At 42.6% G+C, this 23742-nt stretch overlaps 1 protein-coding gene across 3 annotated transcripts in view; it reads left to right on the top strand.

Moving 5' to 3' along the window:
• ZDHHC20 (zinc finger DHHC-type palmitoyltransferase 20) overlaps positions 1-23742 on the top strand; it is a 75925-nt gene that overhangs the window by 21822 nt on the left and 30361 nt on the right. For all 3 annotated transcript variants that reach the window (XM_037891028.2, XM_037891019.2, XM_043530670.1), the window contains exons 2-3: positions 10386-10412; positions 20053-20147. In XM_037891028.2, the coding sequence (XP_037746956.1) occupies positions 10386-10412; positions 20053-20147 (122 nt within the window). The remainder of the gene's footprint in view (positions 1-10385; positions 10413-20052; positions 20148-23742) is intronic.

Below are 23742 nucleotides of genomic sequence, written 5' to 3'. Positions count from 1 at the left end.
GCAAGTGGGGGAAAGAGGCTGAGAAGGCCTATGTGCAATGGTAGGTGGTTTCCAATCAGAAAACAAGGAGGTAGATGGCAAAAAAAGGGCACAGGTGTGAGGTGTTGCGGGATTGTTGGAAGGCATTGGAGGACTAGTGGTTCTTGGTGATGTCATGGCATTAGCCTGTATCCAGGCTACAGATAAGACACGTTAGCAACTGTTGAGGGAATCTCACTGGAAGTCTGTCCTACACCCCCAGTTACATCAGCCAGTTTTTGTTATATCACTACCACACGAGTGATTGGGTTTTTGTATGTGGATGGTGTCGGGAACACTCAAGCTCTGCCTTGTGTTACCTTGCTAGTGGTCCTGTCTACATGGATCTTAAAGGGAGAAGGGGATCTCAGCTGAGTTGAGCTAATTTACTTTTTGGAGAGGGTGAGGGGGAGAACTTGCTTTTGTAGTTAGGGCCACTGTTGAGATGTGTTTCAGCTGAGTTATGGAGCTGATCGGTGGTTGGTGGGTTTTTTTTAATTGTTTTGATCTTCACTTGTGAACAATTTAATGGAGTAGAAGCTGGGGAGAGTTAAGGCTTCAGATATTGTGAAGGAATGTATTTGCATCTGCACATTAGTATTTCCCCACCTACATGGGGCACCAGGAAGAATGTAAAAGTTCACTCGTTGGATGCCTGGAGACACTGAAATATTCAAAGTATATGACTTCAGTCAGGATCCATGATGGGGCTGCAAATAAATGTTACATAAGAAACAGATCCAGTTCTTTCCCTGTCTTTATTTTTATTTGAGTTTTATTTGCAATCAAAAGAATACACACCCCATAGTCGAAGGATGGTTTTATGGTTAGAGTTATTGCACTGAGATACAGGTTCTATTTCTGGTTTTGTAGTAGATTTCCTTTGAGACCTTGGGCAAATCACTCAACTTCTCTGTGTCTCACTATGGAGATACTTCCCTACCTTGTAGGGATGTTGGAGGTGCTTGGATACTACTGTAGTAACCATAGAAAAGTCTATAAATAGACCTATAGACCTTAAGGCCAGAAGGAATCATCATGATCATCTAGTCTGACCTCCTGCAAATTGCAGGTCACAGAACCTCACCCACTCACTCCTGCAACATACCCTAACTTCTGGCTGAGTTACTGAAGTCTTCAAATCATGATTTAAAGAATTCAAGATACAGAGAATCCGGCATTTACATTATAAATAAGTGGTACACATTCTGAAATCCCTTGAAGTGGTGCATGTATTTTCAGAGGGTGAATGCATGACACTTTCTGAAAATAAGGCTCCTCTAAGGTGTCTCAGTTTGGACATCCAAATATAGAAGCATCCAGAATCATTAGTCACTGCTGAAAAATGTGACCTCTTTTACGTCTGATTCATTAGATCCACCAATCTCCCTACCACTGCAGCATTCTTTCCTGTGATCATGGGTGGTTGGTGCAGCCCCCGTTTGGGGAGGAGAGCCCCAGGTCTGCCCCTTCTGCCATTTCCTCCCCCCACCCCCATGGCTGGTGTAGTACGAGAAATTGCTATCTGTAGGAATTTGCTACATCGGATAGCAGTTTTTTACAATCCCTTACATATGAGTAACTGCTACAGGTAGCAAATTCCTATAAGTAGCTGTTTCTTGCACTATACCAGAGCCCCCAGACCCACCCCCCACCTGGAGGAGCCCCTGGCCATCCGAAGTCCCCGAGCCCCACTCCCAACCCTGCCCACCTGGCTGGAGGAGTCCAGGGCCAGCTGCAGCCACGTCTCATCTCCCCTCTCCAGACCCCAAGCCGCCCAGAGAAAAGCATCTCTCAGACCAGAGGTGGGCAAACTATGGCCCATGGGCCACATCTGGCCTGTGGGACTATCCTGCCCAGCCCATGAGCTCCCGGCTGGGGAGGCTTGCCCCCGGACCCTCCCCCGCTGTTCCCCTTCCCATGCAGCTATGCTGCCGTGTGGGCAGCGTGGCTCTGAGTGGCCTGATAAGGGGGCGATGGGTAGCGGGTACCAGGGGGCAGTTGGATGGGGTGGAGGTTCTGGCACGGTCAGGGGTCGGGGAAATGGGGGGTTGGGTAGGATGTGGGAGTCCCCGGGGGGCCTGCTAGGAGTGTGGATAGGTCAGGGTAGTCAGGGAGCGGGGGGGGGGGGAGGGTTGGATAAGGGGGGGTGGGATCCTGGGGGGCGGTTTAGGGCAGGGGGTTCCAGGAGGGGGCAGTCAGGGGACGGGAAATGGGAGGGGGCAAGGGCCCGGTTGTTTGGGGGCACAGCCTTCCTTACCCGGCCCTCCATACGGTTTTGCACCCCGATGTGGCCCTCCGGCCAAAAAAGTTTGCTCACCCCTGTCTCAGACTCTCCTCCGGAAGAAGCTTTTGATATGTGCCATGCAGGATCCGGGGTAGCTAAGAAGGTGGTATGTGCTACTCAGCTTCCTGGGTTCATCAATAATCTCCCTGGAGTCCATGAACCCAGGAAGCTGACTAGCACATATCGCCGCCTCAGACGCCCTGGAACCTGCATGGGGCATAATAAATCAAAAACCTCTCTGCAAAACACTGCAACCAGGGGTCCGCCGGCTGTGGCAGCGCCAGGGGGAGCTGAGCCTCCCCTGGCCTATTATACCCACGCCCATGGTCCAGGAGGTCTGGAAGGTGCAAGCCTAAAGAGTGGCATTGTCAAGGTGCAAAGACAAAAATGGGGAGAGAGAGAGGTGCTTAGGAGAGGTATAAGGAATAGGAAGGAATTAGGAAAATGAGTGGCATTGGGACATCTGAGACAAAACACTCGAGCTTTCTCCCTTGTTAGAAGCCAAAGTTGGAATGTGTTTTTGTTTTTTAACTCAGTTAAGCAGAAAGTTAAATATGAAGCCAGCTTAATAGAGCACCTAGTTTCACACTGAAAAATACACTATTTTCCGAGAATTGAGTGCAACATGAACAGGACTCTGACAGTATAATATATCTGACTAGAATAGAAAATAGGTACACTTTATACGTTGGTGTGAGTTGCTCTTGGTGTGTAAGTAGGATTAAGTCATGTTTGAAGAATGAGGGTTTTCTTTTTACTCCTTTGTTTTATTTTGTTCTTTGTGCTTCATATTGAGAGAAGGTAAAAGTTAGACACACATTTATACCATGCTGTCAACTAAAACACGAGAGACCTTTGGGTTTATCAGGCCTTTGTTGAAACTTCAGGGTTTCTGTAGTGCTCGGTAGGCACTTTATGAGCTGTTTACAGAACTTCCGCATGAATTATAGTTACAGTTGTAGTCCATATTTTTAGTATTTGCTAGCAATAACTTATTAAAACATTGACTTACTATAGCAAGTTAAGATTTTAATAAATACATTTTCAAGATGCTGGGCTTGCTTAATTTCCCGCCCCTCCCCCTCCTTACCTCTGTAATTGAACAGTAGACCAAGGAATATATTTCGAATTCCTCAGCTCCCAGCAAGGACAGACTGAAAGCAGATTTGCAGTACTTAAACTTGTGAAATATTGACTTTGCTCTTCACTGTAGCTCTCAGGGCACAGACTCTGGTTGATACATCGCAGAAGAACACAATGCAAAGGTTTTGGAAGCATTTTGTAAAAAAAAATCAATAGGGCAAAAAAGCAGCACTGTTTGGTACATTTCCCACATGTAGAAAAGATTTTGAAGTGCCTGAAGTGGAAATACATATCATTTCACTGGAGAGCCACTGCAACAAAGCAAATTGGTCAAAGGCAGCAGAGGGAAGGATTTTAGTTGGCAGTTCTGAAGCAGAATTTAAAGGCTAGGATGATTGTTTGGCTGTCCAGGTAATCAGTGCATGTTTAAAGTTCCTAGTGGAAACAAAATAGTACATATTACTATTAATTTGAAATAGGACTTCATGATGTAATATAGATACATCCTGAAAAACGGTTGACTCGCCTCTTGCTTGCTGTGTGACTTTTGTCAAGTCATTAACCTTGGTGCCTCAGGACTGTGCTACAATTTATCCATCCATAAAATGAGAATAACTGTGGCGTGAGAGTAACCTCTCTTTAGCTAAGATGGTAACCAACTTTACATTTTAAAACCAGATTTTTTTTAATCCTTCCCCTACATTGGCTAGAACCCAACAAATTGTCCTCATATGTGCACTTCTTATGTGCATTTCTCTACCCAAAGGGTTTGTTTTTTTTTTTTAAATTTGGTAGTGACCAGACATCATCTTGAAATGAAAACAGTATGAGAAATCAGAAGGATTTCACTATTAGAACACACTTCAGACTACAAGATTTTGTTACCCTAAAATTGCTCTGCATGGTCTGATGGCTATGCATGTTGGCCTGAGGGAGCTGGCTAGGAAAGGGAGAGATAATTAGCTTCCTTCCAGGGTTATGAGGTTTACTTATTGTTTTCAAAGTGCATCCGTCAGGCTCACCAACAGAAATTCTGGGCCCCAGGGCCAGAAGTGACAAATCTGTCACTTCCGGGACTGGCCCACGGGGTCCCCCAAAGTGCAGGGCCTGGAGTGGTCTTGTGCACCTAGACACCCTGCAGCCCGCCCAGGCAACTTAAAAGGGCCCAGGGCTCCCGTAGCTGCCGTGACCACAGCAGCAGCAGAGGCCACTGGGCCCTTTTAAATTGCCTGGGCCCCTGGGCAATTGCCCCCTTTGCGCCCTTCTTACCCCCCCCCCTCCACCAGTCATCAGGCCTGGCATCCAGATCCTTGGATGAAGTCTCTATACGTGCAAAGTAATGTGATGTTACCTAGCTGATTATGTTCAAGAGGGAAAATATATGATTTTTGAAGCATCATTCTGAATATTCTCATAAAATATAATTGAGTTGAATTTGCTTGATATAGTACCTGTATAGACCACATATTACAGAGCTTTTTGACTGGAACTATGATGTGAACCTTATATATATATATATATATATATATATATATATATATATATATATATATATCTTTTCTAAGTTGGATGCTTTAGTTTCTTTTCTTTCAGAAGACAAGTGGAATTTTGAATTTATCTTGTCCCAGAGAATGCATGTTTCTCCAGCTCCATGCAGAGGGGTTCACCCAGGATAGAGCAGTAACTAGAGGGAAAATTCAGTCAGAAAATGTCATTTTGAAGTTCACAGAATATCAGGGTTGGAAGGGACCTCAGGAGGTCATCTAGTCCACCCCCCTGCTCAAAGCAGGAGGAATCCCCAACTAAATCATCCTAGCCAGGGCTTTGTCAAGCCTGACCTTGGAAACCTCTAAGGAAGGAGATTCCACCACCTCCCTAGGTAACGCATTCCAGTGCTTCACCACCCTCCTAGTGAAAGTTTTTCCTAATATCCAACCTAAACCTCCCCCACTGCAACTTGAGACCATTACTCCTTGTTCTGTCATCTGCTACCACTGAGAACAGTCTAGATCCATCCTCTTTGGAACCCCCTTTCAGGTAGCTGAAAGCAGCTATCAAATCCCCCCTCATTCTTCTCTTCTGCAGACTAAACAATCCCAGTTCCTTCAGCCTCTCCTCATAAGTCATGTGTTCCAATCATTTGTTGCCCTCTGCTGGACGCTTTCCCATTTTTCCACATCCTTCTTGTAGTGTGGGGCCCAAAACTGGACACAGTACTCCACATGAGGCCTCACCAATGTCGACTAGAGGGGAATGATCACGTCCCTTGATCTGCTGGCAGTGCCCCTACTTATAGAGCCCAAAATGCTGTTAGCCTTCTTGTCAACAAGGGCACACTGTTGACTCATATCCAGCTTCTCGTCCACTGTAACCCCTAGGTCCTTTTCTGCAGAACTGCTGCCTAGCCAGTCAGTCCCCAGCCTGTAGCAGTGCATGGGATTCTTCCATCCTAAGTGCAAGACTCTGCACTTGTCTTTGTTGAACCTCATGATTTCTTTTGGCCCAGTCCTCTAATTTGTCTAGGTCCCTCTGTATCCTATCCCTACCCTCCAGAGTATCTATTGCTCCTCCCAGTTTAGGAACTGTCCATTGTTTAGGAACTCAATCTTGCAAGAAAAACCACTTTTAATGTTTACCTTCCACTGTCTAATGTTCACCTTTTTATGTTGGGGGGGAAAAAAGTGAAATTATTAAGTAAGCAATTTAATATGAACAAGAAAAGAGAAATATAATACAGTAAATTAGAACTATTTTGTTTTAATAAACTGCAAATATCTCCAGCATTTCAAAAAAAACAAAACAAAAAAAAGAAAATAACTTGAAACTGGGGCTATCAAGCCATTTAAAAAATTGCAATTAATCCCACTGTTAAATAGAATACCATTTATTTAAATATTTTGGATGTTTTCTACATTTTCAAATATATTCAATTACAACACAGAATACAAAGTGTACAGTGCTCACTTTATTTTTGATTACAAATATTTGTGCTGTAAAAAAGTGTTTTTCAATTCACCTAATCAAGTACTGTAGTGCAGTCTCTTTATCATGAAAGTTGAACCTACAAATGTAGAATTATGCAGAGAAAGTAACTGCATTCAAAAATAGAATATAAAACTTTAGAGCCTGCAAGTCCACTCAGTCCTAGTTCTTGTTCAGCCAGTCGCTCAGACAAAAAAGTTTGTTTACATTTGCAGGAGATAATGCTGCCCGCTGCTTCTTTACAGTGTCACCTGAAAGTGAGAACAGGTGTTTGCATGGCCCTGTTGTAGCTGGTGTCGCAAGATATTTACATACCAGATGCGACAAAGATTCGTATGTCCCTTCATGCTTCAACCACCATTCCAGGGGACATGCGCGCATGCTGATGATGGGTTCTGCTCGATAACAATCCAGAGCAGTGTGGACTGACGCACGTTCATTTCCATTATCTGAGTCAAATTCCACAGCAAAAGGTTGAGGTCCTTTTTTGGTGTTTTGGGTTCTGTATTTTCCTCATTGGAGTGTTGCTCTTTTAAGACTTCTGAAAGCATGCTCCACATCTCGTCCTTCTCAGATTTTGGAAGGCACTTCAGATTCTTAAACCTTGGGTTGAGTGCTGTAGCTATCTTTCGAAATCTCGTATTGGTACCTTCTTTGCATTTTGTCAAATGTGCAGTGCAAGTGTTCTTAAAACGAACAACATGTGCTGGGTCATCATCTGAGACTGCTATAATATGAAATATATGGCAGAATGTGAGTAAAACAGAGCAGGGGACATACAAATCTCCACCAAGGAGTTCAGTCACAAATGTAATGAATGCATTTTTTTTTTAAACAAAAAAAAAAAAAAACCAAGCGTCATCAACATGGAAGCATGTCCTCTGGAATGGGGCCGAAGCATGAAAGGGCATCAGAATGTGTAGGGTATCTGGCATGTAAATACCTTGCAATGTCAGCTACAAAAGTGCCATGCAAATGCCTGTTCCCACTTTCTGGTGACATTGTAAATAAGAAGAGGGCAGCATTATCTCCTGTAAATGTAAACAAACTTATTTGTCTTAGTGATTGGCTGAACAAGAAGTAGGATTGAGTGGACTTGTAGGCTCTGAAGTTTTACATTTTTTGTTTGTTACATAACTGCACTCAAAAACAAAATCTACGTTTGTAAATTGCACTTTCACAATAAAGAGATTGCACTACAATACTTGTATGAAGTGAATTTAAAAAATACAATTTCTTTTGTTTTAATTTTTACAGTGTAAATATTTGTAATCAAATATACACTTTGATTTCAATTACAACACAGTACAATATATATGAAAATGTAGAAAAACATCCAAAATATTTAATAAATTTCAATTGGTAGTCTATTGTTTAACAGTGCGATTAAAACTGCGGTTAATCGCGACTAATTTTTTTAATTGCAATTTATTTATTTTTTTTAGTTAATCATGTGAGTTAGGGCTGTCGATTAATCGCAGTTACTTGAAACCTCTAAGCGCTGGTCTACACTTTTATCTTATGTCGGTATAACCACGAGCAATGTAGCTATACAGACTGAACTCCCGGTGTAGATAGTGCTTCTCCCATCAACATTGCCACTCCTCTCAGGGAGGTAGAGTACTCATCCCGGTGGGAGAAACTCTCCTGTCGGCATACATAGCGCTGCACCACTGTAAGTGTAGACAAATTTTAACTCACAAGAGATTAATACAGACTCTATTGTCCTATAGCATGTGAGCCTGTTCTTAGCAGTTGTAACTTGTCTTTGTACATATTGACTTGCTTTGGGACTATTTTACTATGTTATTGGTTCATGTTCTCTGGGGGGAAAAATGCCCTAAAAAAAAAAAAGAAAAGCACTTAACAGAAACTCTAGTTTTAATCATACCCAATCGTTCTTCCTAATTCAGTTTAAAACCAAACTTGCTGTATTTTGGATGGTAGATAAAGATCCTTCCCTAGAGGGAAGGAATTAAAAAGTTGCAAATAAAACTGCATAGGGGAATGAAGATGGTGCTGAGCAGTTGGTTCTTTCCTTTAATTCACCAGCATAAGCGGAAAGGGAGCATCTGAGCCTTGTGAGAGAAGCCAGAGCAGTTTATTTTATGGTTTTGCTTTTTCCTTCTTTGGTTAGGTCTTATTATTGCTAAGAATTGCTAACTATTTGGAGGCATCTAGACAATCAGAAAAGAGGGTGATGCCAGTCCTAAGGACAATGGAAGGACAGACAGACAAGTAGACAGAGATTAGGAGGAGTGGGGGAAACATACATTTTACTTACTGTCACGGTGCGGCAACTCACCCCTGCGGCACCTCCTGCTGGTCGTCCAGAGAATTAGCATTCCAGTCTCTGGAGCACCCTCTGCAGGCCTGTGTCCCGCTTGCCGCTGGCCCCCGTGTCCCTCCTGGACCCTGGTGCCCCTTTTACCCAGGGGGCTGCCCCCTGGCAGTATCCCCACAGTCTCTGGGTCTCCCCTCCCCAGGGAACCCCCACCCACTATCCCCACCTTGCCTCAGTCTTTGGCTACTGCCAGTGACCATTGAGCACCCGCACACTGGGGCGGACTGCAGTGTGTAAGCCAATCATCACAGGCAAAGGGGTTTGGACCTGCTGCCTCTGCCTACCTTTGGGCTGCCCCCTGTAACCGCAGTACCTATCTTAGGCCATTCGCCAGGCCTGGGCTTTTTCAGTCTGGAGCCTCCCAGCTCCTCTGGCCTTCCCCAGCCCTGCTTCACCTCAGGTACTCTGGCATGCTGTCCAGCAGCCAGGCCCATCTCTCTCTCTCTCTAAAGGCAGAGAGAGACTCTCTGCTCCTGGCCTACTGCCCCTTTATAAGGGCCAGCTGAGCCTACTTCCCCCAGTCAGCCTGGGAACTGCTTGCTCCCAGCCACAGCCCTCTCCCTGGGTTGAAGTGGGTCTTTAAGGGGGATTTAAAGTGGAGAGGGTGAAGGCCTTGCAAACAAGCACAGGAATTCCCTGCCTGTGCAAGGGGAAAACGCATGGCTGTGTCTGTGCAAAGCTGACAGACTGTGGAAATTAGGAAAGTTGGCAGAGTAGGGAGGGAGGAGACAATGCAAAATGAGACCTGCTCAGGTAGGTAGGGAGGGGCAGAGTTATGCAGAGCTTTGGAGAAGGTGATGACAAACTTGAATTTGATGCAGTAGCAAGTGGAGAGCCAAGGAAGGGATTCAGAGAGGGGGGTGATGTGATCAAAATCACAAGCAAGGAAAATTTCCAGTGCAGTATTTTGTCTGAACTGTGAAGGGTTGGTTTAGGGAAGCCAGAGAAGAAGGTTTTGCCTTAGTTAAGGCAAGATATAATGAGGGCCTGAACAAGAGATTTAGCTGTAGGGTTAGAAATAAATGGACAGATCTTAGAGATATTGAGGAGGAAGAAGTGATAAGACTTTAGATATGAGCAGAATGTGTCAGGCAGGGGAGAGGAAATCAAAAATAGCCTGTAAAGTACATGCCTGCGTGATGGGGAGGATGACGGTGGGGTAGAAAGTGATAGAGAAGTGTGGAACTCTTAAAAAGTAGATTGGGTGTGGCTAATACAAAAAATTGTACAGGGATTTCTGTAAAGGGCTCTGCAGTTATTTAAACTTTCCACTGTATCTGCCAATTGAAGGGTTTTAGTCATTTTAAGATTTTCTGTAATCCCTGTAGGTGGTAAATAAGCTGTTTGGGTGTGTGTACAACCTAAGAAAGTTCAGAAAGTATAGTAGGTGTTCATGGCAACATGTTTAATTGTTAAATTGAGATCTAATTAAACATATGGATTAATGCTTGTGAAGAGCAACATGCTCATTTGGCTAGAGCAGGGAGCTGGAGCTCCTGGCTGTTCGTAGCCCTGTCACTGACTTTTGAGACTGTGGGAACCTAGAGGAGAAGTTTAATGAGTGTTTACCTCACAGGGTTATGGAGTCTCCATTAACATTTGTAAGATGGCTTTGATCTTTAAAACACAATATAGATATATTTAACCTTTTCTTTCTTTCTTTTTTCCTAGTTACAATTACCTCAACAGGAGAAAAAGGTAGGAAACATGTATTACTCATCCTAAATAAATAAATTGAAAGTTTTATAAATAGGAAAGTTGCCTACTTCTTGTCTCCTTAATATAAATGTACAGTGTGTTTCTGATGTATAATTTACACTTCCTTACCAATGCAATTTTGTATGATTTTATGTAACTCTCTAGATAGAGCGAGCAGATGGGTACATAGAGGGAAAACATTGGGAGGCTGGATCTATCAAGCTTTTAGTGCCACAAGCTTGGGATGATCATATTTCCTGTGAGCAATGGACCCATGACTTAGTTACGCGGATCTTTCAAAACAAGTGATTGGGGGCAGAGGGGGAAATCAGACCCACATCATGTTTTCTGTATACCACTTAATGTGTGCTGTGCGAATCTCTTTTATCTCTCTGGTTTTCCCCCTTGTTTTTCAAGTGCATTAATTGTTGTGGTAACCATACTATTGATATCTGCTATGGCTACGTCCATTGCAGAATAAAATCAGTCATGTGGTTATTGAAATTCTGGAGTTATCATAGTGATGGTTCTGACCACATTTGTTGTGTGTATGTATTGTATTACACTATTAATGTTGAAAGAACATTATTAAGGTTGCAAAGTTAGGAAATGCCAGAATTAAACTTGCCCTTGCAGCCTTAATTCAGCCCACTTATGTGCATACATTACAATACAGTCTTTAATTACATGATTACATGCTATTTTTTCTACAAGACCCCTGTCTTATTCACTTCACAGGATGGAGCTACTCTGGGGCTCAGTCAGGGTTGGGTAGGGAAGCAGGACTCCTGCCTCGTTTGTTGCAGAAATTAAAAAGTGGGTAGTGAATGAGGTAGGGGAGTATGCTCTCATGGTTAAAGCAGCTGAGTGCTGCCTTGAGTAATTAGATTTTATCCCTGCTGCTGCCACAGAGTTCTTATGAGATGTTGGGCAAGACACTTCAACCAGACTTTTCACAGGTGGTCACTAATCGTGTGATCCTCATTTTCTGGAACCTAACTTGAGACCCTGCAATCTGATATGCAGAGGAGCTGAGCGCACTCAGCTGCTACTAAGGTCAATAGAAGCTATGCTTTGAACATCTAAAATGCTGTATAATGCCAAGCACTGTGAAAAATCAGGTCCTAGGCATTTCAATTGGACATACAAAATTAATGAATCCTTTTTACCTCTAATCCTTTTGTGCCTTGGTTCACCATCTGTAAAATGGGGATAATAATACCCCCTCACCTCACGGGGGCATTGTGCAAATACCTTTGTGAAGCACTCTGATACTGTAGTGATTAGCATCATAGAAAAGCCCAGGAGGGAATTAATAATTCTGAAGAATGAAGAGCTGAATAGAATCTAGTGTAGTTTGTACCTATAGGCCAAGGAAATGTAGACATTTGAGACCTGATCCTCAAATCACTGAGCAGCCCCTCCTTTTCCTAGAGTTGAGCTTTATTTTTTTTTTTTTGGATAACCTGTAAAAATATGAAGAAGAAGAAGGCAGCAGTAGAGGAGAAATCTTGCTTGTTTTAAATCTTCCTACTTTTTTTTGAAGAAACAACAAAACAAGTCTGACTTGCAGGAAAACATTCATATTTAGGTCTTGATATGAAATAGGAAATCTCCGTTACTTGAACTTTATAGCTCTTGTAGTCAGGTTTTTTTTAGTTATTTGTTGCATCAGTAGAAAAATGAGCCCTGTAGCAGCCAAGGTGGCATCAATATATGCCTGTGATTTTAAGCCAAGAGCACATATCCTTGCAGATAAATTTCTGCCTCACATTTCAAGTGTATTATGTTTAAATCTTGTTACAGCAGTGCTTAATTATAATTTTCTGTTTAATTTAACAATAGGTAAATAGATCAGTCATGTAATTCTATCTCTTGTTTGATGTGTGTATTTTCTCTTTCTCCCCTAATTTGACTTATTTTTAAACATATGAATTGTTTTGAATCCTATATACAACCACATAAAAACCAGTAGACCCTAAGCCTATACACATGCAAGCCTCTAACGATAACCACATGAGGAAATCTAGAGTGGTGTGGTGTTGTGCATGTCTAATCCAGTTTCCCAGAGTTGCTTTCTCTATCTGAAGATTGTCAAAAGAGTTTAAGAAAATGTTTTTTATCAATCAGATACAAATTGTGCCTCTGTTCTCCCACATGTTTTGATTCTGTAAGACAGGTTGTTAGAAAACATACTAAATGTAAGTGGTAAGCGCATTTTTGTTTTGTTTGGAGCAGTGGGAATTCTGTAGGGTTTTCTGTAGGGTTCATTCTGTCAGTCTTGAACCTCTCATCAATGTAACCCTTCCTTCAGCTGAAGAAGATTTCATATGGATCCCTCAAAAGCCCAGCACTACTGAGTGATGCAAGACCTTCTCTTCTTCTAAGCACTCAACTACTCCTTGTGCAGTACTGCCACACCTGTTTGTTTAATGAACAAAGTCTGAGCAGGGGCCCTGAATACATTCCCCTTCCACTTGTCAGCTCACTGTCACTAGACCACTTAGTCTGCCAGTTTACATTTGTTCAGTGAAGACAGCAGAAGTAACTCTGCCAATCCCTTTAGTTGACTGCAGTTAAAATGCTGTTAAATTTACAGATTTCTTACACTTCAAACAAAGTTAGACTTCATGGTTATGATCTCAGATTATGTTGGAACTGTGAAATGACTTTCCCTGCTAGTTGGTACTGGGATTATTTTATTTTTTTTGTTCTTTCCTTTCCTTTCCTTTCCTTTCCTTTCCTTTCCTTTCATCTGGTTTGTACTTATAAGAAAATAAATAGATCTTAATAGGAAACCAGCTAATGCATATTTATACTTGGAGCCAGCACTAGGATCTTTGAAGGGTTGCCGTCAGTGAGTCCTGCTGCTACTGCCTTTGCAGGCTGGGTGGAGTCTAGAGGGGAAGCTTCTGAATCTGGTGTCTTCCACCACCCCCGCTCCCCATCTTTACCCCTTGGCAGAATCACTCTCCCAACAGCAGCAGTAATGACAGCAAGTGAGGCAGGATAGACAGGCAGGGGCCTGTTCAGCATTGGGCCAACCTCCAAAGGACAGGACCCTGATCCCAGGGATTTCCTCCTGCGTGTCATACAGTAACAGCTGGACCGGTCTGAGCAGGGCACTCAAAAGGCTCCTGTTCCCCTTGAAGAGTATAGCTGCGGAGGGCTGACCTTCAGCTTCCAGTGCTCTATGACATAGAAATCATAGAATTGTAGGGCTGGAAAGGACCTCAAGAGGTCATCTAGTTCAGCCCCCTGCACTGAGAAAGGATTAAGTATACCTAGATCATTCGTGACAGCTGTTTGTCTAGCCTGTTCTTAAAAACCTCCCAGTGATGGGGATTCCACAACCTCCCTAGGTAACCTGTACCAGTGCTTACCTATCCTTTTAGTTAAAACATTTTTCCTAATATCTAACCTAAATCTCCCTTGCTGCAGATTAAGGCCATTACTTCTTGTCATACCTTCAGTGGACATGGAGAACAATTGACCACCGTCCTCTTTATAACAGCCCTTTACATATTTGAAGACTCGTATCAGGTCCCGTTTCCTCTCCTCTACCCCCCCCCCCCCCCCCCCCCGAGTCTTCTCTAGAATAAACAAGTCCAGTTCTTTCAACCTTTCCCATAAATCAGGTTTTGTAAACCTTTTATCATTTTTTGTTGCTCTCCTCTGGAAACTCTGCAGTTTGTCTGTATCTTTCTTAAAGTGTGGTGCCAAAAACTGGACACACTACTCTAGCTGAGACCTCACCGGTGCCGGATAGAGTGGAACCTGGTTCCCTCCCATGTCTTACACAAGACACGCCTGTTAATACAGCCCAGAATGATGTTTGCCTTTTTATGTAACAGTACTGCACTGCTGACTCATATTCAGTTTGTGAGTCATTATACCCTCCCACCCCGATCCTTCATTGCTGCCTAGCCAGTTATTCCCCATTTTGTATTTGTGCATTTGATTTTTCCTCTTTAGGTGTACTACTTTGCACTTGTCTTTATTAAATTTCATCTGGTTGATTTTAAGATATTCTCCGATTTATAAAGACCATTTTGAATTCTAATCCTGTCCTCCAAAATGCGTATAACCCCTCCCAGCTTGGTGTCATCTGCAGAGTTCTCTATCTTCTTGATTTCATCACTTTTGCAAGAAGTCTAGACAGTTTTCTCTTTCTGCTAAGTATTGCTAGCATGGCCACAAATTTCTGCCCTTATTGCCACTAACTACCATCTGTTGTTGCTTATTTGCATTGCAGTAGCACTTAGCCCCAGTAAGGGCTTAGGGCGTGTGTGTGTGTGTACGCGCACGCGCATACACTAGAGAGGCTCTCCCCCCCCCCCCCCCCCCCGCGCAAAAGAACTTGCATTTTAAGTGTAATCTTCTATGTTTTAGTTAACTCCTACTGCTAAGACAGTTTAGTTGTGTCCTGCCCTTGTGCATCTGTCACTTCCTCTTTCTGGTTCCAACTATTCCACTCTTCTCACCCCCTTGCACTGATTTACCAAGCCACCGCCATTGTAATCTTAAATTTACTTTTGTCCTCCTTCCCCAACCCACCTTCCTGTTTTTATCATGCCTCCTATTATGTCTAAACTTAGACTTCAAGCTTTTCAGAGAAGACCCCATCTTATTTGTTCTGTATAGTGCTAGTACCCTGGGACATTTCATAAAGAAATAAGTGTTCACGTAACATGGTGGCAGTTTTTAGGACTCTGCACACGAATATAAAGTTATTTTTGCTGACTGCTTTGTCACTTGAGTCCCACTAGCTCTATTCCATGAGCGTTAAAATCATTCTAATCCCTTTCTAAGGCTGTCTCTACGCTACGCAGCTTTTAGCGCCACGGCTGTGCCGCTACAGCTGGGCTGTTAAAAGGCGCGCCGTGTAGCTGCTGTTTGTCGGCAGCAGAGCTCTCCTGCCGTCAAATCACTGTTCACATCGGCGCTTTTCCTCGACAACACTTTTCTCTTTCGGGGTGTGTGTGGTTTTTTGTTTTGTTTTTTTAAACACTTCTGAATGACAAAAGTTTTGTTGTTCATTTGCCTAAGGCAAGGAAGATGGGGCAGAAGGGCCCAGTGAGGAAAAAACCCTAGGAACAGCCAAGCGCATGAGAAAGCTTAGGCTAAGGTTCATGTTGTGCGCAACATACCCTCTCTCCCCCTTTGGGAGTTAAGTGTGGACCACATCCAGTGTGTGTGTGCATTGTCTGGAGCAGGTGGAAGTGCCACAAGCTTACTGTCTACTTCATGCCATCCTTCAAACATTAAATATAGCTTCTTTAAATGTTTTTTTTCCCTATATCAGGATAGCAAAGTAGGTCAAGCTTCCCCCTTCTTGGAAGAAAAAATAACATAAATGTTTGATGTTATTTCCTCATTTTAAGAGGGTTGCTGCCTGATACCACGCAGCTGTTTAATCTCAACAGTAGGTGAGAGCAACTGTTCATAGTGGCTAGTTTTAAGAATCTTACATAGTAAGGTATGAATATAGTGAATGGGGGTAACAATTTTGGGATTTAGGTGGCATTGACATGCCTGCTAATTAGTGTTCCATTATCTTCCAACGCTGTTTAGATTGGAAATGTGCCTCTTGGGAAACTGAATAGGATTTAGTCTGGTGAAGACCAGTGGAGCCAAATAACTATCTCCTTCCTCATGGCTGCAGTTTTGCTGCTGTTCGCATTATTTCAGCCTAATTTCATCTGATGGGGAAGGGAATTCAATGGGAGACTGACAAGCTGGACGACTCCTTGGTTTCTGTGTTTCTTAGCTTAATTTAGGTTAAAGAAGTTCTTGTATCTTCTTAGAAAGGAGTGTACTTGCTGCTCAAAATCAGTTAGAGGATATCTTGCCTTGATGCTGCTTGAGTCACAGCAGTTTGATGATTCAGTACTTTGGTTTCTTTGACTAGGTAGATATGCTGGAACAACTTTGGCTAAATCTTTGAGTTAGCTTAGTCGCTTTGCTCATATAGGTCCTTAAGGTTGGTCTTTCTCCCTGTTTGTAAAAGCCTTTTTGGAGTCTGTCTGCATCATACCAACAGTCAGTGGTTCCTGTTTACTTCTGGTATGAGGTGTAGGTCATGTGCTGCACTGGAGAAGCATTGCTAACTGTCCCCAGGTCCACCTGTCAGGTATGTTGCTCGCATGATTTCTAATGGCTTCTTCAATTCCCGGGGACAGTTTTTGTCAGGAAGGAAGTTCTAGTCGATTTTCTTTCATTATCCAGTAAGGGTGTCTGACCCGATCAGTTTGCATTGTGTAATCTCTACGTTCATCTTTAGATATTCTTACATGCTCAGTGACATTTCCTCTATAGATCTCCATTCTTAAAACATATGACATGCAGACCTAGGAACCATTGAGGTTGGCCTAGCAAGAAGCTACATGTATCAGTGCATTCTCCTTATGGTATAAATATGTCAGCAATTTAAAGGGACACCCCTCTTATCCTGTTCCCTTGTATACTCAGCTCTCACCTTGGGTCAGATCCTGAAGTTGCCTCTCTCTAATCCAGTGGTCTCCAAAGTGTTTGTCAGGCCCCCACCCCCTTTACAAATAATGGACTCTTCTCCGCGCCCCGCTGGGGGCAGAGTGGGGCTGGGTGGTGCTCTGTCCCTCCCCCCCGCGGCTGGCTACGCTGTGCACTCCTCCCCAACATTCTTGGGGACCATTGCTCTAATCAGATGCTCTTATCTTACTGCTGTTAGCTGTGTTAAATTAGTGTTGTTCATTGGTTTTGCATTTAAAATAGCATGGTATTAAGTTTTGACATCTAATCAGTGGCCAATGATTTTCAACTTCCACAAGATGCCACACATCAGCATACACTGAGTTCTGTCTTTAACTATCTAGACCAGTGGTCTCCAACCTTTTTATGCCCAAGATCACTTTTTGAATTTAAGAGCAACCTAGGATCTGCCCCTTCCCTTCCCCAAAGCCCCGCCCCTCTCCATCACTCGCTCTCCCCCACCCTCACTCACTTTCACTGGGGTAGGGGGTTGAGGTTCGTGAGGGGATGCGGGCTCTGGGATGGGGATGAGGGGTTTGCAGTGTGGGAGGGAGCTCTGGGCTGAGCCTGGGGCAAGCTCTGGGAGGGATTTTGGGTGCAGGAGGAGGCTCCGGGCTGGGGCACAGTGTTGGGGTGCAGGAGGGGGTGTGGGCTCTGGGAGGGAGTTTGGGTGCAGGAGGGGGCTCCAGGCTGGGGCAGTGTGTTGGGGTGCAGGAGGTGGTACAGGGTGCTGGCTCTGGGAGGGGGAATCAGGGTTGGGGAAGGGGGTTGGGTTGCAGAAAGGGGTACAGGGTGCTGGCTCTGGGAAGGGGGTCATGACTGAGGCAGGGGTTGGGCTGCAGGTGGGGGTGCTGGTTCTGGGAGGTGGGGCAGGGCTGAGGGTTGGGGTGCAGCCTCCTGCCGGACAGCACTTATCTCTGGTGGTGTAGCGTGGCTGCCGCTAAGGCAGGCTCCTTGCCTATCCTAGCCCCACACCGCTCCCGGAAGGGGCCAATGCACCCCTGGAGGGGCGGGGGGTGACATGTGGCTCTGCGCCCTACCCCTTTCTGCAAGCACCGCCCCCGCAGCTCCCATTGGCCACAGCTTCCCGTTCCTGGCCAATGGGAGCTGCAGGGGCAGTGCTTGCAGGCAGGAGCAGCACGCAGAGGGAGAACCCCAGCCCCAGGGCTGCACTGGCAGCTTCTGAGAGTGGCATGGGGCCGGGGCAGGCAGGGAGCCTGTCTTAGCGGCAGCCCCGCTGCACCACCAGAGATCACGATCAACTGGGAGATCCTCTAGGATCCACCAGTCGATCGCGATCGGCCAGTTGGTGACCACTCATCTAGATAAATGTTCTTCACAAGATGTTACAGAGAAGTAGAAACTGGTCAAAATAGTCTAGACTATCATGACTTTGTTCAGCCCTGGCCACCAGCATTAACCCAAGCACCATAAATTGTGTTGCTGTATTCATCATGCCATTTTAAGCACGAGCTCAATCTCCTGCGATGGCTTCAAATCACCCAATGGATTCTCTTTTTCCAGCACCATGAATCCAGTTATAAATCTCTGAGTTCATTCCTACCAAGGATGGCTTTTGTCTATATGTGTGTCTGCTTCATACTACAGATCAGTGGCCAACTGCTTTTTGGTTTCCTTCCCCTCTTACCAAAATGCTAGAGATGATATCTTCCGTTAAATGATTTTGATATCGCCCTGTGGTATATTAACAGCAGAGAGCCAGTCTCTCATCTTCTGACACAAGGGTCCTGCTTCTGCTTTTTCACATGAGATTCTATCCAATTCTTTCAGGAACCCAATCAAAATCTTTCAGAAGTCTGACCACGAGTTGTCTGCAGTGCTGATGCTTCCCTTTAATCCAGAAGAGAGCCTAGAAATATTTTATTTTGCAACCCTGAGGAGAAGTTGGGTCATCCAGTTCTCATGAGTCTCCCAGACACTAGTAACTAATCATAAACATATCATAACATATCTTGAAATTAGCTACACCTTTTCCTTAGGTCAGCACCATTAAAAGAAATTGAGTCCATTTTATGTTAAAGGCCAGCAGATCCTACTTTCCACTATGGCTGTGACAGTGTTGAGTCTACATTTTAGTTACAAATATTCCTTTTTATTTGGCAGGTGGAGGCAGAGAAGGCACTAAGAGTTATACAGGCAAAAAATAATCAGAAAGGCAGAAGTTCTCACTATCACAAATGTTCACACAGAAATAAGATGTTACATCAAGAATTCCCATTATCTAGTCGCCAGCCCTTTATTATAAGTATAAAGAGTAGCTTTTCCAACATGGAATCAGAGTGGGAGCCTAGTATATTAAATACTACAGCAAAATCCAAATGTGATTAATGTTTACCTTATTTGAATTACAGTACAGGTACATTTACATTTTAATATTATTTACAACCCGTTTTCAACACCTAGTAGTAATAAAATATGGTTATGATATTAGCATGTAACATTTTTAGTGCAATGCTTAGACTTTATAAGATGTATCTATTGCATAACCCAAATTTTACATTAACTTGAGTGTTTTCAGTGTTCTGGTATCATCTACTTTATTTGCTGACAATATATTATACTTTACATAGGCTGAATTTAGTACTCGAACCAACTGGAATATACTGTGGCCTGTCTGTCAAGATCCTTTAAATGTATACTTCCAGCTTTTTTATTTTCCTATTCCAGACATCAGACACTCTATTTTAATTTTCCTGAGGGTGGGTACGTGGGAATGAAGGTATGTTTCTAAAGTTGTGGGTTGCTGCCATCATGATGAGACTCATTCAGTTTAAAAAAGTGGGAGTATAAGTGGGGAAATTGCTTCATGACCAAGATTTTGATCATCATTATTTTAGTAGCCTATTAAATGATTCATTCTGAGGATGAAGTGGTATTCATCATATCTGGTGGGCTATCAAGTGGATTTAGACAACTTCTTTATAGAGCTAAGCCCACTCAGATGTGCTAGTATTCCTAATTATCCAGTGGGTTTCAGTGCAATTTATCTTACTGGCTTGCAGAAGAGAAATAACTTATCTACACCCAAAACCATTGCATCTTTATGTTGTAGTTCTAGGTCTTTTCAGCTATACTCACTGAAATCTTATTGTATTTATTTTTATTACAGTTGTCTACCTTGTGGTTTTTCATCTGTCATTTGCCATGTTTGCATGGTCCTATTGGAAGACAATTTTTACATCTCCTGCTTCCCCCTGCGATGAGGTAAATTTAATGATAGAAAAATGCCAACACTTATTTATACCACTGAACTGTTTTCAGCAGTGATACTTGTTTAAAGTACAATGTAATTCATCTTCTCTGTTCCCATTAACTGAAATAAATAGCATGCTGCCATATCATGAATGTAAATAATTAAATTACTTTTAAAATCATTGTAACCTAATGACATTTTTTCAGATTGAATGTTTGTTTCTAAGTGGTCACAAGTTTGACATTCAGATGTATATGTTCAAGTAATAAGGTATGCGAGTATATATGACACTACAATGTTTTGCTAAGCAATACCTTCAGTTTGGTATTTAGAATAAATAAAATATAGGTAGGCTTGGAAGGATTCATTTTTATGGGTAAATGTTGGTAAACGTTGATTTCACCATACGCACACAATCTGACTAAAAATATTTCCATCAATTAATCAAAATTTACAAATAGGAAAAGGAAGAAAAATGCTACTTGAGAACTTGAGATTGATTGAATGATATTTACTTTGTGTATTTTGACCCGGGACATTGACAGTTTGGTTATAAAGCTTTAACTTTTTGAATCCCAATGCCTGTACGATGGGGTATATAAACCCCACACAGGGCCCGAAGGGGTTAAAAGGCTATACTGGGCGCCGGCAACCCCATCCCTGTAGGCCTGCTGAGCATTTGCAATGTGGAGGAGTGGGTTAAAAGGAGCTCAGAAGCGCAGGCAAGGTGTGGATGGGTTGCAGGAGAGAAGAATCCTTCTCCGGAAAGCCAGAGAAAAGGTGGAGCCTTGAATGGGGATCATAGAGCGGGTAAGGCCCCCAGGCAGTGCCTTCTCCAACCACCACCCACTTGGAGAACCAGCAGGTCTTGCAGGGCCCAGCTCATTTGGACTTTGTGAAGCTATTGACTGTTTGGACTGGTGGGGCCATGCCCCAAAGTGAAGAAGCACTAGCCCAAGGCAGCAGATTTGGGCTCTCTACAGGGAAGAACCTGCCAATGTTACTTCCCAAAGGGCTCTGGGCTGGGACCCGGTGGAGAGGGAGGGGCCAGGTCCCCCTACTATGGCCCACTTAAGAGAAAAGGCCCAGACGGAGGGGAAAGGCCACAACACTCTTGACCTGGGGTCAGGAACCAGGCACTGGTACTCCACTCCCCCAACAAAGAGACAAGGGATTATATGTCAGATGCACTAACCAGTAGGCTACCCACCAACCTCTCTATCAGTGTATCATTAATTACTGTCTGACACCGCCCCTAATTTCCCACAACTGTGAAAATTTAAATTGATTAAAAAAAGAAAAATGTTTAAAACCCGTAATTTTGTGCAACTGTGAAAATTTACATCAATAAAAATTGAAAAATGCTTAAAAATAAGCATCAATATTATCTGTCAAAATTATAAAAGAATAAAAATTCAGTTCTGCCAGAACTAAATATAAGTTAAGACACAACAAGCTCAGTGACTCAGTCTGTATGTATTTTCATTATACACCCTTATTTGAACCCTCTTAGTAATGTTTCTTTGGATAAGGGTAGGTTACAATAAATATTCATAACTTTAAGAGGACTGTAATGCTCAGTGATAAGTCTGTTTAGAAGCTCAAGGCGTGGTGAGCACTGTTAAATTGGTATAGAAATAAATCTCTAAACACTGACATAAAAAGTGCTAGCTCTATTGACAGAGGTAATTGTAATATAATTATCTCTCCAAGGAATCTAATAGGTGGATTAACCTATAACCTGCTGGCTTTTATTTTTTTTCCCGTAAGTCAAATGATCAATAGACTTAATATCAAAACTACAATGAAAGTTGTCCTTCTATTTCCAGTAACTTTAATACTGGCTAAACAGAAAATTTTTTATTCTATTTTTGGCAGGGGTGACTCTCAAAGCCAGCATTTAGCCCAAAGCAAATTTGTACAGCTGAAAACATACTTGCAATGGAAAAGCAGACACTGTGGTTCTATAATATGTATCTATAATGTGTCACAGAAATTTACAGTAGGGTAGGAGAGGAAGCTGAAGAGAGGGTTCTGCTGGTTAGCTGAGCAAAGGAAGTAGTACTGAATATTTTAAGTTGTAAATTCACTGCGGAGGCTGGCCTTCAAATCATATGACTGGTTTAACTGGAGCCTGTTCTGTGTGATAATGACAAAACACTTGGCAGATCAAACAGTTATCTCAGCCAATCAGTTGCTCCAAGATTTGTAGAGCCACATGAACTTAGCTTAAGCATCAGTGTATTTTATAATTATTTTGGTGCTTGCCTGGATTCTTCTGTCTGCCAACATCTATTTATAACTAACTGTAATAAAAGCTGCAACAAGGCTTCAACTTTCAGTGAGTGACGAGTTTGAATTTACAGCAGACCATTAAAAAGAGAGTGCCCATTTTAACTGTTTAAAATCAGGTCTGAATTGGAAAATTTCTACATATGAGCTTATCCAAAAGCCATGTTCCTCCTTAGAGCACTCTTCTCCCACAGTCTCTGTCTGTCATCTCCATTCAGGCACCAAAGAAGAATATAGTATTGTCTCTTAAGCTGTTCCAACTTAATTTTTTCCAATTGTTGTAAAACATAAATATATATATTTTCACGTAATCTTCTTATTTTAAGTACCCATTCTTGTAAAATGAGTGGCATCCTGTGATTTTACTAATATACTAAAAAAAGATTTCACACCTGTTTATTGTTCAAGTGTAATCCCTGCACATTTTATAATAAGGAAGAACAATCAACATTATGTGAGATCCCAGAAAGAGAGGAAGGAAACAAAGTTACTGGAAATAGAGGGACAACTTTAATTGTAGTTTTGATGTTAAGTCTATAGATCTGTTTACATTAAGAGCTGCTGGAACTTTGTCACAATTATTTTGTTGATCTGTAATTTTTATCCCTTTGAACATTTGCATTTGTTGCCCAAAGAGAGGGTAGTCTTGTGACCCCATTAATATTCAATAGACATAATAATGTAAACATAACTATTCTGGGAAATTGAACGTTTGTTAGCCAATTTGTTATGGTTACAGGACAACTTTAAAAAAAAAATTAAAACCACACGATTTTAGAGGTTTAGGGTTTTGTCTATGCATTACTTGGATGGCTTGTTTAGCTGTCTGTTAAGTAGTGTTTTAAGGCTAGTTTTACTCTCTTAGTTAATTGCCCACTTCTCTGGCCCAGGGTTGAAGACACCAAGCAGACTCCTAGCAGCAGTCTCCGCTTGACAAGGCCTCCTGAGAGGCAGCGGCAAATGTGTACTGTGGTACTCCTCGTACTTATACAGTGTTGCCAACTCTCACAATATTTGATATTTTACTTAAAGCCCCGTCTCCTGTAGGCAAATAATTATGTGAGAATCTGCTTTTATTTTTTAAAAAGTACGTTTCTAACCCTCATGGTTGTGAAGAAAAGCTTGAAAACATGACCCAAGTGCACACTAATGCCTCAAAACATTGAAGGCAAATAAAAAGAATACAAGGTATATTTATTCTTTTTTAAAATTCATGATTTGAAACCCATTTCGTAATTTTTGGAAACTTGACATTTTATGACTTTTAAAAAATTGGAATTGGCAATACTGCATACAGCAGTGGAATCTTGCCTG

Source organism: Chelonia mydas, chromosome 1, assembly GCF_015237465.2.
Source record: "Chelonia mydas isolate rCheMyd1 chromosome 1, rCheMyd1.pri.v2, whole genome shotgun sequence".
In the NCBI taxonomy this organism is placed as follows: domain Eukaryota; kingdom Metazoa; phylum Chordata; order Testudines; family Cheloniidae; genus Chelonia; species Chelonia mydas.
Note: the sequence above shows the minus strand (reverse complement) of the source record. Positions and strands in the feature narration are given on the sequence as shown.